General features: G+C 36.7%; 1 protein-coding gene across 16 annotated transcripts in view; it reads left to right on the top strand.

Moving 5' to 3' along the window:
* The window catches only part of LOC5574086 (collagen alpha-1(XVIII) chain), a 980,207-nt gene that overhangs the window by 900,596 nt on the left and 59,615 nt on the right, over positions 1–19,996 (top strand). For all 16 annotated transcript variants that reach the window (XM_021840445.1, XM_021840446.1, XM_021840452.1 and 13 more), the window contains one exon: positions 1,352–1,444. In XM_021840445.1, the coding sequence (XP_021696137.1) occupies positions 1,352–1,444 (93 nt within the window). The remainder of the gene's footprint in view (positions 1–1,351; positions 1,445–19,996) is intronic.

Below are 19,996 nucleotides of genomic sequence, written 5' to 3'. Positions count from 1 at the left end.
TTGCGGGGTACGGAGATCCAACTCATAAAAAGAACAAAACACGAACCATCTTTGTGACTGACGAACATGTGCCTAGGCACCGAGTCAGGACAAGGAAAAGTCTCGATTCCATTTGCACACAACACAAGAAGCTCTTTTCCTATCATTGTCTCGAATAAATTTGGGATAGTAGGGGGTAACTGGTGTTGAATAGCCTTTCCATGCCCTACTTGTTGAACCCACTACTCATAAAAGGAAAAAAATCATCATATTTATTTTAAGAATTTCAAAATTGTTGGCTTTTGGATTTCTAAGATCTTTGCATTTTTGCAAAAATGTTGACAACATATAATATTTCATTTGCTGTAGCAGTTCAGAATTTTTACAGGTGAAATGAATTCTCCTAAAGAGGAGAGAAAATCCCTTTTCAATAAACTTAACCTAAGCATTCATCGTGACTTCAACATTGGCTATTCTATGTATCTGATTAGTACTATACCAGGAAGGGAGCTTCAGAATCATTTTCAAAAATTTATTTTGAGTTCTCTGCAGAGCTTTCTTTCCGATATTACAGTAGCTAGTCCGTTTTGATACAGCATACGCCATGACCGGCCTGAAAATGTGTTTGAAGATCAAAAGCTTGTTCTTAATTAGCATTAGTGCAAGCATTTTGCAAGTAAGCAGAAAAAATATCCAAACTAAAAAAATCTACTACAGATGTCATGCAGGCTTCGTCCTTTGGCGGAGAGGCCTGTTTCATCATTTACAAACAAAGATTTTTGACATTCCTGTGGTAACTCAGGTAAGTCAGACGTGAAAATATTGTATAATGTTAGTCCGAAAATTCCACCCTGAGGCACACCATCTCTAAGAGGAAATCTTTCAGACTTGGAATTCTAATAGACTCAAACAATGAATCTATGTTTCACTCGGAATCTGAACTCTTTCAACCAACCTCCCGACCACATTGTCAACCCCTGACTGCACTAGCTGTCCACTCGTCTACTCCAACAAACTCCTGCAAACGATCCAAAAGCAGCTCAAGCTTATCAACTTCTTACCGCCGGCCATCATCATCCCCTCGGTGTGACGTGTGTACTCTACATGTGTACCACCAGGCAAGCACAACGCAAACATAAATAAGACCTTATCATGAATAATAAATGCACACTTTTTCCGCATCTACGCCGTCATACACAAACTGCAACCAGCCAACCAACAGACCGACCGACCGAAACCGAAACTGACTGGACTCTGGACAGTGTCAAGACTTATCCGCAAAGTCCCGGGCTTACGTTTCGCCCGGCCAGCCAACCTCACAGACCCCAAAGTCTCACGGTTCTTTTATTTTCCCTCTAATTTATATCCACAGATGTCTTCTACGAGCCCCGTCGGAACGCTTGCCTACATAATTGACGAGGAAGCCCTGCTGGTGCGGGTGAACAAGGGCTGGCAGTATATCGCAGTAAGTACCAACTCCTTCTACTTTTCCACTCGAGCAGGCTGCATCAACCATGTAGAGGGTACAGTGTACATTCGCTAACTGGAAGGTTTTCCTCTATTATGTTCTATAGTTTGAAACAATATTGTGGTTTACGAGGATTGATCTTAGAAAATTGTGTCATTTAGCAATTGTGCATGTCAAAAGTTGCAAGTATCCAACGTCTACTGTGGCAATCTTCATCTGTGTGTACTTCGCTTAACCTCTCGGCAGCTTACGAGTCAAGTCGAGAGCCACATTACACATCCCTGGATCAGTAATTCTTTCCTGAGCAACCAATGCGATTCCCCCTCATGCAATGCATCTTCAGTGGGTCACACGTATATGCCTACCCTCAGCAGCAAACCTTGTGATGTGCGGGTTGATCTGCGGTGCAGGCTGGGTTCATATCGATAAATGCCGGAAATATTGAAAGCCTACCGATAAGTTGTGGGTGGGGTTGGTGGTGGGCGAATGTGTGTGTGTGTGAAGGATTATCGAGAAGAAAAGCTTTCCTGCTGAATGAATGAGGCGAGCACATGCGAGCTATATGAATGGGATAAGTCAGTGGTCACCAAACTGCGGCCCGCGGGCCGCATGCGGCCCTCGAGAAGGTTTTGTGCGGCCCGCGAATGGATTTTGAATATTAATGTGATGCGGCCCGCATGTTATAATTTTTATTCAAGCTGATGTTCAATCCTTTGCTTTTGCACTTTGTTGTTGGAAAGTCAGCCATTGAAATCATGTAAAACTTGTTTGTGTTTATCAATCGTCGTGGAATAAGGAGTAATATGAAATTGACTTTGACTCATTCAAAGGTTCAAAGTTTCTGAAAACCTGATTTTTTTTTAGAATCTTAAAAGGAAGGCTAAGGGCCTGCAAAAAGTCTTCAAATCTCTAAAAATTTATCTGCTGAACATATCTCAGTTTTAAAAAATTGAACCAGTATCTTCGTCTTGCAGAGATGTTCTTTGACTTTAAAAATGTCTCCTATTTCTGAAAATTTTTGAAGATTATGTTATTTGAAATATTTGAATATGGATTACTTTCTGAATGGTTGAGGAGTCCAAATGCCAAGAAATGTACAATGTTGGACAATACATTTGCAAGTTTTTCGACCTTCCATAAAATGGTCAACTTTTGTGGGATAAATCTCAGTTATTTATAGTCCGATATGAATAAAATTTACACATCATTTCGGAAATTACTTAAGTGTAAACATTTTCAAAATATCAAAAATTAAAAATCAAGAGATTAAAAAAAATATCAATCCGATTGAAGTCAATTTCGCGGAAAAAAATTAAATGATTTATCTCAAAATATAGGAAACCTACACAAGTATCTTCAACATAATTGTTAATTCCATTTAAATGTACAACTTTGCTGAAGATACTATCAATCTTCTCCTATTTTATGGTTTGTTTAAATTTTGAAATTCGTCGAAAAATTTACCGTTACTGTTTTTAACAGGTAAAAGTAAAATATGTTACAAATATATGTTAAAATTCAAGTTATGATAAAATTTAATATAAATCGATCCTTCAAAAATTTAAATAAAACCCTCTGAAGTAGACTATTTTGTATTGTTAATCGAAAAAATTGAAAATATATTGTCCAATATTGTAAGTGACATGTTGATCGAATTTGAATAATGTGTACTAATAAGACTCTGTTCCTAGCTTTTAAAAGATATTTGAAGGTGAGTTTTTTTTTTTAATTATTTTATATTAGCTAACATAATTCATTAAAAACTTGGCATTGTTTCTCTGTCACTTATATCTTTGCTTCAAAACCCCTCTGCTTTGATCATAAAGTTCCCAGAAATGTATTATCCGTTTTCATAGAAATTGTGTTTTTTTTTTTTTTGCAATCCCAATGAAAGCTGCTAAAATTAGTCCTTATAAATCTTGCGGCCCGCGACTTATGATGAAAGCGTTGAGATGGCCCGTGTAATCGATTAGGCTGAGGACCACTGGGATAAGTGGAAGAGAGGTGACCCGCATTGACATCCGGCCATGGTAATGCATTTCAAGGCAGCGGGAGTTTCATTTGGCTTGCACTACGTTCATCAAGCTCTATGTAGTTAGTGTCTAGGTTGGCCCACCCTTGTTAAAAGAAATCCCTAATAAATCCATCTAGCGGATGCAGCGACCGCAAGTATCATCATTAAACAAAACTGTAGATAGAATTTTCTTTGAAATCAACTTTCATTACTTTCACTGGACTTCTAGAATCGATTCTGGATTGTCATTGTTTCATCATAGCAATGGTTTCAAACGACTAGCAGGTGTCTCTTGTTTGATTCGATATTTGTTGAAAATATAAACTCTATGATCTCAATTCCATTTGTCAATCTTGTCATTTTCTACAAGCGCATATAACCTCTACCGGTTATAAACAATGTGGTCTGAGGTTAAATTTATCCAGAATCCATTTAATAATCTAAAAAAACTCGATGTCTTTCATTTCGGGCACCTGGTACCGGTTGCGGACTTATAAAGCGGTGCACTATACACCATATACCGAAATCTGTTCAGCAATCATCATAATATCGAGCAAATGATTCAAACTTTGGTATCTTTTTTTTTTTTTCATTTTAATATTTGACCACTTTTCCTGATGACCTTTATCCGATTACTGATCAATATAAGCCGGATCACCATGTTCCGAATCCAAAATATTTCCTACCACCTATTTTAATATCTCAAAAGACACGATTTGATGTGTCTCAGTATGAGGTTTTGCTCATTTTAGTATTCAGCCACTTTATTTGAGATACTATAGAATCATTTCAATACTACCACCGGTTGTAAGCAATGTAGTTTGAGGTCAAATATTTATCCAGCGATCATCATAACACCGAAAGATGCTCAATTTGATGTGTCACATTATATAATATTCATTTAAATTAACATCCTCTTGCTTCAAGCAGCCGGAATCGAGCTCATTTTAAACCTCTCTAATCGGTGATTGATTATTTTTGTGTTAGACAACCGGATGCTTCGATTTGATCACAAAATGTTTCAGTACATATGTACACAGCCAATTTTGATGCACTCAGTGCAAGTCCGGTATTGAAATCAAAACAACGTACGTGAGACAGCCTTTCTTCAGGCAATTAGGCACAAACTTCACTCGCTATGTACCTCTTCTCCACGTCTCGGCCAATACATATCCCAAGAACCGTCCGAACCTTTCCTATCTCCACCAGACACCGCTTCACCACTTGAACTGCCTTCAGTTGACGACCAATAACAAGCAAATCACGCACAATACACTCAAAACCTCTTTCTACGTAGATTTCAATTACGTAATCCCATTTACGTAATATAACGTATTTTCTAGTTTTTTTTTCATTAGCGACAACGCAGCTTTATTTTGATACATTCTTATGAATGTATACTAGTGTGGGACAAAATTTAGATTCTCGCTCCAGTCCACTTTTTGGATTGCGTTTAGGTCCCATACATAACAACTGTGTAAAATTTCAGCTCGATCGGAGAAACTATATTTTAGCGCCAGCCGTTCAAAGTTTGTATGGGATTTACTATGGGAAAACTTACTTTTACAAAGAAAAATCGCCAGAGATCGCACATTGTCCTCTATTTTTATGTTCTATTTTCTGAACATAGACCTCGATAGGTAGGGTAAATGATGGCTTCGGCACCCTGAGGGTATTTTCGGCAACACTAACTTATCGTCCTTGTTAGAATTTATCTACGGAACAAGGGTTACCTTCAATGTACTCAACATGTTCCTTGAACTATAATCTTCCATATAAATCACATTCTTGACGAAAATATTATATAGCATGGGTTTTATTATTAAATGAAATAAATGCTTACGAAATCATCGTCATTCGTGAGCTGCCGAACAGAACAACACAAGAACAGCTTAGGAAAAACTCACCACTTCGAAAGGTCCAATTCTCCGCTCCAATGCCAATTTTTTCACAAAATCTACGCACCGATCACTTGTGCACAATTAAACTTTTGATTGGTCTATAAAGCACTCGAAAATACTTAATTTTTATGCTTCAAATCACAAGTAAAAATTAATATGAACTTTGTTTTCCTCGGCAATCACTTTTTATTACTGCACCAGGTTGCCAGAAAACCATATTCAATTGCGGTGTAATTATTATTCACGATTTAAATTCACAGAAAAGATCGAACACAACTAATTAATTTATTGGACTTATGCAACAAAGCATGCATGGGTAATAATTGAGGTTAACTGTTTTGGCAACACTCCTGTTGTTCTACAGGCAATCAGTGGATGATGTGATTGTGTCAAATCAAAAGTGAGTAGATTTGAAAAGGGTCTATTCTGATTTTCTCATACACTGAGAAGAATATGAACCTTAAAAATTACTGGCAAGGTTTGGATTTTGATCCGAATTAGCTGATCGAACCATATTCGGAGAGTGATATTCAATCGGATTTTTTTTAATACACCTCAACCTCTTTTTACGACCGTTATGGGGGGGCACTGTTCAAGAAGAATAAAGAAAAGATCAAAACCATAAAACTTGAGCGGAACAGAAAAATAGAATGCTTAGCAACATAGCAATACTCTTCAACTGTAATCCAGTTTTTCATGAAGGGTTCAAAATTTTGTCGTAGCTGGCAACACTGCTTAAGTGAAATTGCGTCACCGGCAGTACAAGTGTGCATGCAACTTTTGTTTTGCGGATATCTCAGGATCCTGACCACTTAGAAAGATGGCGTCTTCGGCAAAGTTGTTCAAGAGCTCAAGGACTATCATTATTCTGGCCAAGAGATTCTAGATTTGGCCACCAGGCGGCGCTAGTGAGCGTAGAATTTTTGTTTTGCGGATATCTCAGGATCCTGACCACTTAGAAAAATAACGCCTTCGGCGAAATTGTTCAGAAGCTCAAGCGCTATCATTATAAAAGCTATGTGATTCAAAATTTTGCCAAGGGCTATCATTATTTTTGTCAAAAGATATAAGGTTTTTCCCACAAGGCAGCGCTAGTAAGCACGATATTTTTTGTTTTGCGGATGTCTCAGGATCCTGGCCACTTAGAAAGATGGCGCCTTCGGCAAAGTTATTCAGAAGCTCAAGCGCTACCATTATAAAAGCTATACGATTCAAAATTTAGCCTCCTGGCGGCGCAAGTGAGCATGAAACTTTTGTTTTGCGGGATCCTGACTACATAGACATGGCGTCTTGGGCAAAGTTGAGCTTTTCAGCAAGTTTATCGAAGACGCCATCTATTTAGGTAGTCAGGATCCTGATATATCCGCAAAACAAAAGTTTCATGCTCACTTGTGCCGCCTGGTGGCAAAATTTTGAATCTCATAGCTTTTATAATGATAGTCCTTGAGCTAATGAACAACTTTGCCGAAAGCGCAATCTTTCTGAGTGGCCAGGATCCTGATATATCCGCAAAACAAAAGTTTCATGCTCACTTGTGCCGCCTGGTGGCAAAGTTTTGAATCTCATAGCTTTTATAATGATAGTCCTTGAGCTACTGAACAACTTTGCAGAAGGCGCCATATTTCTAAGTGGTTAGGATCCTATAATAACCGCAAAACAAATGTTTCATGCTCATGCTTCAGTGGTAGAATTCCGCAATTCAGTGATGGTGGTGCTAGCCCTTGAACTACTGAACAATTTTGCTGAACATCATGATCCTCTATTTTGAATACTTTGTAAGATATTAGTCATTTATAAAAACGGTTGTTAATCTGAATTTCGGTCGTTAAAAAGTGGTCGTAAAACGAACCGTCGGTAAAAAAAACGGTCGTAAAAAGAGGTTGGACTGTAATACCATTCATTCTCTCGGTAATAACTTGGTGAAAGAGCGTTCAAGAGCAGCAACCTTTACATACCAAAACCATATCGAGCCATTCAGCTTGTCAGTGAATAGTTCAATTCACGGTGAAATTCTTGACATAAAAAAAATGAAAACAACTATGCAAGTACCATCGTTGGGGGTGAGATTTGGCCAAAAATGCGTAAGTTCTCATTTATTTTTAAATAACTTTCGCAATTTGACTTGATATGTTCGTTTAAATATGAGAATACGTTGCAAATGCTGAACAAATAATTGAAATCTGATTATTTTCCTTTAAATAGGAATCATTTGAAAATTGGCCCAAACTCACCCCTTCGAGAAGGTGACATTGGGCCAAACAAACTACACTCAGGAAAACAAACTATCGATAAACATAGGAACCCCATATGAAAATTTGCCACAAGAAATTGGATTGAAATTCATAAATTTACGTCATGGAACTGAAATTTGAAAACAGAAATAGTTTTCGCGGCAACCTGGAATCGAACCAAGGACCTTGCTTAGTTTTGTAACAAAAACTACCCAAAAACATGATTTTTTAAAGAAAAAATCGAATTTCTTTGGATTATTTAAGTTTTTTTGCCGAATATTACATGTTTCATATAAAACTTATGTTTCTAAAGCATTTTGTTTGAATTACAAGTTGAATAGTGTATTTTTTTAACATGTGCAAATATATCATTGTTTCAAAATTATTTAAAAAATGTTGCCAAGTCCTTTTCAAAGGTTTAACAAATAAGGAAAGCTTTAAGAATATTGTTTAACTGATAAAAATTAAAATGTTGAATAACTTGGCCAAAACAGTAAAATGCGTTGTATGCAAAGTTTGAACACAATTAAATAAGCTTCAAAACCATGCAAAAAGATTTGGAATCGGTTGAGTATTCATGAAATTATGGTCAAACAAAGATATTTTTTCAGTAAAATAAAAAAAAAATTAGAGTAAACTACTTTTTATTGAAACTAGTTTTGATTTTACACAAATTTGATGTTCTACAAAGCTGTCAAAAAATTTTTTTAAGGTAATGGTGCTGAAATTACCGAAGTTATGGTAACTTCACTGAAGGCCAATTTTAATAACTTGAAAATTCACCTCCAAGACGCTTGCACCTCTAAATTTTAATATTTTTGGCTCAAACTTCGAGGTTTCTCTACTAATATGATTCGAATTCAGAAGAGTACACGAATTTTTGCTTTTGAGAACTTTTGAAAAATAAGCCGCACCCTAAATAGACTGTAGCGCATGTGCGAGTAGCAAATAGGAGCATGCATGTAACTCATACAAACGCAACTCTGAAATTCAAGTAATCCGATAATCGCGTTCCGTGGATTTTTCTTGCAGAGCACAATATTATGAATCAATTGACCATGACGTCACGCTGCAACTTCTAGGTTGGATTCGCACCTGCTGCAAGTTTATTACCATGATATGGCAATTTTTAAAGCCGGAATGCTGCCATAGTGAGATTGAATACAAAATTTATTCGATAAAATAAATGAAAATGAAATTAGGCAGTGTCAATTTATGACATAACGTTAAAATGTACAATTTTCGACCATTCCCCCTCCGAAACGGTCTTTGCATGAAAAAAAAAAATTGTGTTTGAGCCTACTCCCCCTCCCGCTAGAGCGTTACGTAATTTGTGGACGGCGCCTTAGTCTGCATAAATTTAGTGGCGTTGTGTATTCAATTTGAATCTCCGCTATTTTATTTCTAACTGCAATTATTTTCTCAGTGTAGTCTGTATTTTTCTGCATTGGCCCTTTCAACGAGTAGAACATAATGAGTGACGTTTAATTTCAGGAATTGTCAACAAATACGAAATGTTACCAATACATAAACTAGTTTTTGCGCAGTTTTGGATTGCCGAAGTGAACATTTTTGTTGCCGACAATAGTAATTGCATTGCCGATAAAAGAACAAGTGCCTCGTGACTTTGGTGAGGAAAAATAGAAGATTAAGAGAACAAAATAGTGTTTTAAGTATAACAATCAATAAACGAAGAGTGCTCAAGTGTAGTTCAGGTGTCTCCTGCTAATTTTTGTGCTCCATTGTTGCGTAAAATTGCCTTCTTAAAAGTTCGGCTGCTTAGGCTGCCGACAATACGTAAGTTCCCCTATTTTTACGATGAAGAATATTGCCGAAGACCCCGAAACAATCCGACACTTGTGAAAAAAAGTTATTCAATGAAAACCTATTGACAAGGCGACGTTGTTTAACACGTAAAGGAATAACAATAATAACAAAATCGGGCAAAATTTCCCAATAGTCTATGCTTAATAACTTTTTTCACAAGCATCGGATTGCTTTGCGGTCTTCGGCAATGTTGTTCATCGTAGAAATACCTATCGAGATCAGAATTTTTATAGAGGACAATGGGCGATCTCTGGCGATTTTTCTTTGTAAATGTAAGTTTTCCCATAGTAAATCCCATACAAACTTTGAACAGCTGGCGCTAAAATATAGTTTCTCCGATCTAGCTGAAATTTTGCACCGTTGTTATGGGACCTAAATGCAATCCAAAAAGTGGACTGGAGCGAGAATCTAAATTTTTCATATAACCGTGTCCCAGGCTAATGTATACTCGGAACATTGAACTTGTGTTAAGACATCTTGGTGTCTACATCCTCCGTGATTATCTAAGGTATGTCTTCTTTAACTTAAGCGCTTCTTGGAAAATCTTTGCGATATCCTCTTTTTTCAAAGCCAGTAATGTAAAATGTCTGCCTTACTGGTGAGCCAAAACAAACGAAACGTAACTTGACCCTGAATGTAATTGCAAGATTCTGCAAGGTCACTAGTAACGGATGTAGATCTGACGACCTGTACGCAAGTAGTTCCTGAATAACTTTGAACAGTTATTGAACTCAAATCTTCGTAGATTAAATCTATAAAAGCCCGTATAGGTATCACTCACGTTAATATTTCTCCGAAAGATCATTGGTTATGCTTGTAGATCTGTAGGCTTGTACGAAAAGAAGTTCTTGACTTGACGGAATATATCTACATGTTTTTAATTATGAATCGTGGTTTACGGCCAACCAGCCGAGTGGAAGTTTAACAACTACCGAAAAGCTAAACATTACATATAATTTGCAATTGGATTAGATGGACAAATTGATGTGAAGATTTGCGAAAAAGTTACACGTCTTCTCAGTGAGAACCGAACCCACGACTCCCCGATCTCTAGTTGGGGCGCGTTACCACTATGCCATGAGAGGACTCATGAACGCAGAAGTTAACCTGAATTCGATTTCAGCTCAATAATCACGTGGTCTATCTGCCCATAAAGACATAACTGTCCCATATGTAAACGTAGGCATTGAGAAAATAGCACTCAAAGTTTGAAGTTTGCCATCTAATACAAATGTTCATAATTTTCTAGTACATTAAAGAGCAATGGCTCTCGGTACAGTTCAATTATATGAGCCTGTATGATGAGGCACCAACAATATGAAATTATTGAGGGTACAAAATCAACAGACCGAAATCTAGAAAACAGATGATTTAGGTTCAATTCATAATTCGAAAAATCGTAAAGGAAAATGTATTAACTTTTGTTGTAACGTAAGGAAGTTTATTATAAAATTTACAGATTTCTTCATAGAAAGTCTTAAAGCTCCGTTTTATGTGATATGTTTAAGATAATGGTCCATTTTATTATAAGCCGAATTTTGTTAACCGGATATAAGCATAGGGGTGGGACAGCCGCAGGCTTGATAGAAACTCCTCTGCTATGCAAAGAGGAGGCGATTTTACCGTTTTTCTGAGGAGAAACAATTGAACTCAAACACAGATCCTCAAGCGATTCAAGTGAGAGTGCAAAAATATGCGTGGATTTTTTCTGGTACTCCCTCTCTCTCTCTCTCTGGTTGCGATGCTCACCTTTACTCACGCTTCAAAAGAACTCTTGAGCGTCCCACCCGAACAAGGCAGCCCTCGGGGAGTTTTGAGAGCATTCTTTTTTGATAAAATTTTACTCTGGGTGTGTTTTGTGCTGTATCTTCCTCGCTCAATTTGCATTGCCTCACTGCTTAGCATTTTTCCGCACCCTCGCAAAGAGGTAAAGGCAGCACGCTGCTCTAGAGTATGTCACCGCACTCTGATGATGTTGATGAGTATTATCAAGCCTGGACAGCCGTGCTCAGAGCAACACTTTGAACAAAGAGTAAGCTTGAGTAACTCAGATTTTGTTTAAAACTATTTCCTAACCTAACTAAACTATCTTGATAGCATCCGACATCACGTATTCGCATTATTCAATATGTCAAATCGATTTTTTCGCAGCATTCAACCCAACAAATTCAAAATTTCTGGGCCACAATAATTAATTTTGGTGATGATCATAATTTGGATGTTCTTGATGAAGTGACTAAATTTTAAATTCAGTAACGCCAATAAAAAAAACCATCCACCATAATGAGAATTGGGTCCTAAAATGTACAATGAATTTTTGTTTTTATTTAATAATACAATAGAGCATGTTCTTGCAACTACTTTAGCAATTTTTCCAGCTCAAATAACGGCTATAACATATTGAAACTTTAATTTTAAAAAGGTTCAAAATATGAACCTTGACACTTATGATCATTTTTGACGTTCACTTTATCGACAAAAATGCCACAGGGCTTTTAGTTTTAACACTGGGGTTGTTCCTATCTGACATTTCGAAAGGGACACGGAAAACAAAATATACCTAACATTTGAGTTTAAACAAAGGGGTGTGACAGATCCTCAAAAACAGTAAAAAAATGTTTTTTTTGGCTTAAACCAACGAAAATCATTTAAAAATTTAGTAAACTTAAGCGTTCGGTACTAAAATTGGAACAGGGCTTTAGGACCCTATTGTCTGACAATAACCTTACATTGCTTCCGCGAACTCCAGAAAAAATATGGATATTATCATCGAAAAAAGAAATTGTTCATAGCTAAAGAAAATCATAATAAAGTCAATCAAATGAATTTATAAATAGTTAATAAGCTTTTAACTTCACGCTCACGTGTTAAACTCTTTATTATGCGCTCCAAAAGGATAGTACGGTTTTGCTCCTAGTGTATTTTTACCTTTTACAATGGACTAGCTTTCAGTATCCATTAGAGCAGCCGGAAAACGTTCTTCGAGAAAAATGTGCTGTCATGAAAGGGTATTCTAAATGTACTTTTCAAGACAAACATAGTCCGGATATCTGACGACAGTAATCATCCATACGTTATCATAGTCACTAAATTGCTTGATATATCCCAAATTCAATAACGATTGCAACACATAAGACAACGCCTTTTAGCTCAGCCCATTAGCTTCTAGTAGTATTCGGTAGAACACTAGAACATTTTGTAACAGCTATTATCAACTTTCTCTGCCTTCCCTGAAGCTCTGAAACTCGATATCACACATACCAATCATTTGTTAAATGTGGACTTGCTGCTCTGGGATTCGTAGACCACGTCCTCCTGACAGCAATTGTTCATTCCATCAATCTACAATCAGAGAAAATCTATCTTACGTAATCTGCCGTGCTTCTTTTGTAGTTTTCTCGGACATCAGCAGATAAATTCCGTGTTTGTCTAATTACATGTATGCGTTGCTCAATCCTCTATCGATTCACAACTTCAGACTTGTCAAAATGCTTTTGGAAACGTTTTGTCAACGCTGCGAACATCCCTTGTCAGTGTGACTATTGTCGGCAGCCTCATTCTCTTCGGCAACTTTCCCATAACAACTGCTGGTGAATCTCTTCGGCAGCTCCAAATCAGTCGCATTTTGAGGCGTGCTCATTTGAATTGATGGCATCTCCGGCGATATCGTGGATCTATCGGGCAGAACAAAGAATCATCTAAATGTTTCCACTGATGTGTTTTGATAAAAAATACTGTGTATTTGGCGTTTGAAATTTTGTTGCCGATAATAGTCGAATGGTGTCGAAGCCGTAAGTCTCCCTATATAAACTCACGTCATGGATGCCATAGATTTTAAAACAATAACAAGCTATCGCACGGGTTGCTATGTGCGCTCCCAAACAAGCAACGAGAGTTACTTAGAGTTGCTCTGAATCTAACTCAAGAATTAGCTCACAAACAAAAGCTGTCCCACCCCTAGATATAAGCCGAATTTTGTTATCCTCTACAGAATTTACTGAAGATTGGCTGTCCATGACGGCCCAAGTAACCAAATAACACTTTTACATCTTAATGGATTTTCGGCTATATCTCAGCGTTAAATCAACCGATTTTCGAAATTCTTTCACGTAGTTCATGGTGGTTTGAAAAACTGATTCTAGGGGTATTAAAATTTCCCCTAGAGCATTTTTTGTTGTTGACTTGAAGTGCATGAGAATCATGTCAAATCTTACTGAAAAAAATATTATTCTAAGTTTCTCAGATTCTAATAATCGAGAATGATAAGAAAAATAACACAAGTATTTTTTGTTCCAAATATTTCGAGCATCCCTATGGAGGCAAAAATTGTTAGATTGTTTATTTTGACAGCTAAAATAAGTGCTTTAGATATGCATGCTAGAAGATTGGTATCTTCGATAAAATATTTTGAAATAAGTTACACTCGATCCCTTTAGTTTCATGTGGATAACTTATAACTGATCTATATCAATTTTATCTCTTGGAAGGACGCCCTAGTTAAAATCTTGCTTCTGTCATGTTGTTCAGTGAGACATTTTTGGCATTTCTTCCATACAAATTTGCTTGTAGAATTGCAGAGAACAAGTTTGACCAGAAATATATTTTTTTTATTACACTAAAAATGTAAATCACTGAAAAGAACTAGGAAATTTGTTAACAAAGAAACTGTTAACAAAGACCAAAAATTCAAAGCAATTACATGTAGTTTTTTCGAAATTAATTTGATTGCAGTAATCTAGAGAACATTTTTGAGTAGAAACACAAATTCGGGATTACACTCAAAACTTATTTTGATTAAAAAAAGAAATTTTTTTTGTTAACCTGTTTTAGGCAAGCAAATCAAATTCCAAAGCAATGACATGTACTTTTTTTGCATAAAATGGGTCGATCCAGTGAACATGTATGAGCAAAAATAGAAATTAAGAATCTCAGTCAACATTTTGGTTGGTATAACTTTTGTTATACATCATTCTATATGAATCAATTAAATCGTATAGAATGCACGAAAAGGCTATATACCTACCAAAGTGGAGGCTATATGCGTCGGCACGACTTTTTCAGACTTTCTGCGAACAGATAAACGATTCCAACAAACTTGGATGAAAAGGTTTCCAGCAAGTCTTGAACACAGGACCTCTGAATTAGGAATCGAACGCCTTACCACTGTACCACCTAGGGCTTCATAATAGAAAAGAGATTATTTGCCAACATTAATGCATGTTTCATTTTCAGCGACACCTGCTATGTTGTTCTTTGAGGCCAATCGTCAGCAGGTACCAAGTTTGGGTGGCAATTTTTGCTAAGTTATTGCTATTTCATATGATGCTTTCTGGATTAATATACGATCTATCAGTTTATACAACTTAATGTGATTCTATGTTGCACTATTTACGACATGTTTTGCTGTCAACACAGATTGTCGTTTATGAATCGTATAGGGGATTTATATACAAATTGTTTTGACATTGATAACGCTCAATGTGGCATCTTGAGCGATTCTGATTTTGGACGCACGAATATGTACGAATCTTGTACGATACGTGGATCACTGGGATTACACTTAAAACTTCTTTTACTAAAAACCTACGTAACCCCTCAAATTTAATTCTATTTTCCTCTAAATCAATATTAAAAGCATTTTTTTTTGCGGCAGAAGCATATTTATATGGAAGAAATGTCAAAAATGTCCTATTGAACAACATTGAACAACAAGCTTTCAACTAGGACGTTTCTTCCAAGATATAAAACTGATCTACATCAGTTATAAGTTATCTAGATCAAATCCGGGCCCAGATAGCCGTAGCGGTAAACGCGCAGCTATTCAGCAAGACCAAGCTGAGGGTCGTGGGTTCGAATCCCACCGGTCGAGGATCTTTTCGGTTTGGAAATTTTCTCGACTTCCCAGGGCATAGAGTATCTTCGTACCTGCCACACGATATACACATGCAAAAATGGTCATTGGCATAGTAAGCTCTCAGTCAATAACTGTGGAAGTGCTCATAAGAACACTAAGCTGAGAAGCAGGCTCTGTCCCAGTGGGGACGTAACGCCAGAAAGAAGAAGAAGAAGATCAAATCCGAAGGGATTAACATATGATGCAACTTATTTTAGAATACTTTGAAGGAATATTCCTAACCTCTTGCATGCATATCCAAAGAACGAAAGGTTTTGGCATGCGAAGTCTACGATCTACACAAATCTGTCTCTTTAGGGAGGCTCAAAATATGTTTTTGCTTTACATGCTTCATTTTTCTAGTTATCTAGGGTCATTCGGGTTTGAAAAACCTTGAATAAGAACATTTGCGGTACAATTTGACACTATTATAACGCCGCTTCAGTGTGCGAATAAAAATTGTATTGGTTTATTTGCTCTAGAGGGGAAATTTGAACACCCGTAGGAATATTTTTCCTATCATACTAAACTATGGTATATTGACATGAGGTACGATAAAGAATTTCGAAAATCGGCTGAACCGTTGCTGAGATATGGATAATCGAAAATTATGGTACAACAAATATCCCGGAGCTCCTCGTGTTGATTCGCCCTACGTGATAATATACCGTTATTATACAGCTACACATACATGCCTTATATTAGCCACATAAATAAAAATAAAATATTTTTTTTCATCTTTGATTAATTGATCAATTGATTTGGAAATGGCTCAACTAATCGACTTCATTATTTCGCTGCTGCATCCTATAAAGAATGCGAAGTGTTTGTAAGTTAAAAAAAATTGTGAAAATCAACTGAAAAAAAGAAAGAGAGAAACTGTATTCGGATATGTTGCATGGGAATTTTTCATGGAATTTTTCACAGCCTACTAATACAAAGTTTGCCGGGACAACTAGTAAATAAATATTTCTTACCACTCCATTAGCATGAACAATTTATTTAGATTACAAACATGAAACTTGTGAAATTCTTAAAAACTTTTAAGAGCTCTGGCTTACATTTTGTATATTTTTTGTCAGTAACTTACCTCTCCTTGACAACTAGAATAAATACAAAAGTTTCTCTATTTCCTGTAAGTTTCCTTTCATTTCTTAGTGAGCAAGCAGACGTTCGTGAATGTCTCAGTTGGCCAATAAAACGAACAACATGATTTGAACACACTGTTTAAAAAAGTCGTACCTATATTATATTTTAGGGCAGGAATAAGGTCCTGCTTTTCAATGAGCTTTATATAAATTAAGAATAAGTGACATACATTTTGTCCAATAAGGTCAAAATAATCGTTAGTTCAATACGGATAGGTACTTGTAGCCTATATGTAAGATTTTCGAAGTTTGCCTTTTAAATTTTGAATTGGAATAGTTTGCCTATAATTTATCTGGATCGAGATATAAAAATAAATTGTCAACTAAATTATCTAGAGTAAATAATTATGAATTAAAGCGATAAAATAAGTAAGGTATAGGTACCATTAAAACTTTTAAGTTTTGATTTTCCAACATGAAAAGTAGTTCTTACTTTGTAAGGGCCTAGGTAGCCGTAGTGTTAAATGCTGAGGTTTTGAATCCCATCGGGAGGTGATCTTTTTTGTTGGAAAATTTGTCGACTTCTCCCCACATTGAAAAATAAAGGCATAACAGTATCTATATAAACTTTCAACCCAAATGGCAACAGCAAAACTTGAATTCTGTTCTAATTTATATTTGATGTTGTTCAACAGAAACAAAATGAATAATTTGTTCGGTGGTGTTAAAGAAATATGACATGGATAAATGTACTAGAAATTATGAACATTTGTATGAAAAGACACATTGATTTGTCATAAGACATGACTTCAAATGATTGATTCCTCTTCATTGTTGAACTCTTCGCATTATTACAGGCAACTGGTTTAGTTTTCGAAACATATCTAAGTGTTGTACGATAAAAAATTGATTTTGCGAAGGTATCAGCAAATAAGAGGATCGATGTAGAGAAATTGATCAAGTCAGATAAGCCCTAGTTGTAATAGAAAACTTTAATCAAAGTTACTCGAGAACATACCTTCTCTCATTTCAAGGGTCAACGGTCATTCCATTGCCAACACTTACCTCTGTAGATGAGATTACTGATTACTTTGCAGCATTTTCGGTCATAAATTCTTACCCGTCCAGTTTCTGTGTAAACATTTTGCCCTTTTTTATTCCAGTTTTCATTCAGAGCGTTCTTTGCACTAATGAAGTAAAGGTACCGGTCCAATCCGTTCCATTTAGGCACTATTAGTGGGCTTTATCCTAAAGCCTTCCACGTGCCAAACGCCTTCCGAAGACCGAATTTTTACTCCAGTTTTTATTCACCGAAACCAAACCTACCTTTTCCCAGCTCGAATGGCTACTGGCTCAGTAGATAGAGCCGAAATTAATGCGAGCGAAATTTTCATAAATTCCATCCGATGACACCTTTTCCGAATGCCTTTGGTAGGTGGTGGTGCTCTATGTGCATTAGGGTGACCCATAATGATCAAACAATGAAAATCTTCAGTAAAATACGTTCAAATTGTGGAATTTACGGCTAAGCAGTCTTGGAATGATTAAAACGAGTTTTGTTTCAACCCAACGTTTCGACACGGGGATTGTGTCTTCCACAAAAATACGTTCAAATATATGGGGAAAGCTGTTCCATAGATGGCGCTGTAGCCGATGAATTTCTTTCATTATTGATTTGAAGATTCTCCAATCAATATAGAAGAAACTGCAACAAACTTCAGAGTTGACAAATTTTGCTCAAACTATCACATCTGGGGGTCCGGATGAACAATTAGGGGGGTGTAACTTAATATTGATATTCTCATATGAAAATGGGCCACCTTAATGTACATGGGAGGCTGGTACTAGAGAGCGTGAGCGAGTTGAAGTCCCTGCCCTCCATACATTAAAGTGTGGGTCATTTGACCTTTCGTCGTCGGTGCTGCCGTTATGAAAAATGGAGAACCGCTTCGGGGGAAATCACAGCCGACCGAGGATATATCACATTTCTGTGTTTGTCGCTTTTTTTTCGAAAGGGAGATCCTTCAGTTCAGTGGTGGATAGAAGGGTGGCAAAATGGAGGCGTAGGAGGTGTTCGGTATATTTGTGGATTTTGGTGGGCAGTGGTGAACATCAGAATCACAGTAGGAGGTGACAAAAGTGTCGCACTCACCGATAGGAGTGTGCCGTCATGAATCCTAAATGAGTGGGCAGACAGGCTAACATTTGTGGCGATCGATTTTTTATTGATATTTGAGGATGCCTGAGGATATTGATGGCCCGCATCCTTTTGGGTGTGACTTTAAGAGCCTTTTAAAGGAGAAGTAAAGATAATCAGATAAAAATAAAATAACTCATGCTGGTAATACATGGATTGATCCCTGGAGAATATAAAACTTTCCTAAGAAATTTCTAAACGAATCTTTGGAATATTTTTTGGTGGAATCAACTGATTTCAGTTGAGTAATGAGCGATTACGCTACGCTACTTCATTACGTAACTAATTTGAGTTGCGGAATGACTCTTTACAAAACAATTTCCAAAAAAATGTAATAACATGTTGTACGCTACTCGATGATGATTTCTGATATAATTAAGAGGCATTCTCTGAATTTGATTAAAATATTGTTTGTTAAATCGCCTCGATTGTACGAATCGTGCTATACCTTCTGTGTCTTGTTGCATAACTTACTATTCCATTTTCACGATTTCATATTTGAACGATACGCTCCATTCCCAGTTCATTGGCAAACAATGTTGTATTTCAACATCTTGACTCAACCATTATCAAAATCGGAAACGTACTAAATCATAAAATGAAATCCAGTCGGATTCCTTCTTTGCCCCGGCAGTAGATCCATTCGTACTTACAATGCCCACCTATATATACAATTGTTTAAGTGGCCGGAAAATTACCCACCATAAAGCAAGGATTGTTTCGCTCTTGCTCCGTTGCTGATAAGTATTCCATTACAAAGCAGGGAGGAGTGAGCCTCTCTCTGCAACCATCGCCATAATCATTTTCATCATCATAACGATTCCGGGAGAGCGTAGTTCCTTTATTCTACATCACCGTAGGAATGCAATCATGTACATAGTAGCCGGAGCAGATTGAATGCAAAGAAAAAGGATTTTCTTTCCTCACCACTGCACAGTGGCCGCTCTCCATACAAATGGTGGCCAAAAGTACAATTCTCGTTCAAGTCTTTAAAACTTTCTAATTCATTTTCAAAACATGATTAGGGTGAAGTGCTATTATCCATCGAATTAAGCTTTGATCAACGAGAACCTGAATTTTCCCAGTATTGCAGTGATGATGCTGATACAAACCGATGCCAAACAATTATTTCTCAAAACGGCTTTCGGATTGTGCAATAAGATTTTGATAAATCTTGATCGTTAATTGGAAATAATGCAACGAAATTATTACTTGCCATTTTCTCTGTTCGTCGTATCGTTTTCATTTCTGTCGCAATCAGTATTCAGATTCGTCTCACACTTACTGTGATATAGTGAGCGATCAAAATACCACATATCAACGCTATAATAAAATGTTTTACTTGAATATCCCTCCATTCCTTCAGTATGATGATATATTTTAATTTCCTTGAAAATT

The sequence above is a fragment of the Aedes aegypti genome, chromosome 2, assembly GCF_002204515.2.
Source record: "Aedes aegypti strain LVP_AGWG chromosome 2, AaegL5.0 Primary Assembly, whole genome shotgun sequence".
NCBI lineage: Eukaryota > Metazoa > Arthropoda > Insecta > Diptera > Culicidae > Aedes > Aedes aegypti.
This window is presented reverse-complemented; position numbering and strand designations above follow the sequence as displayed.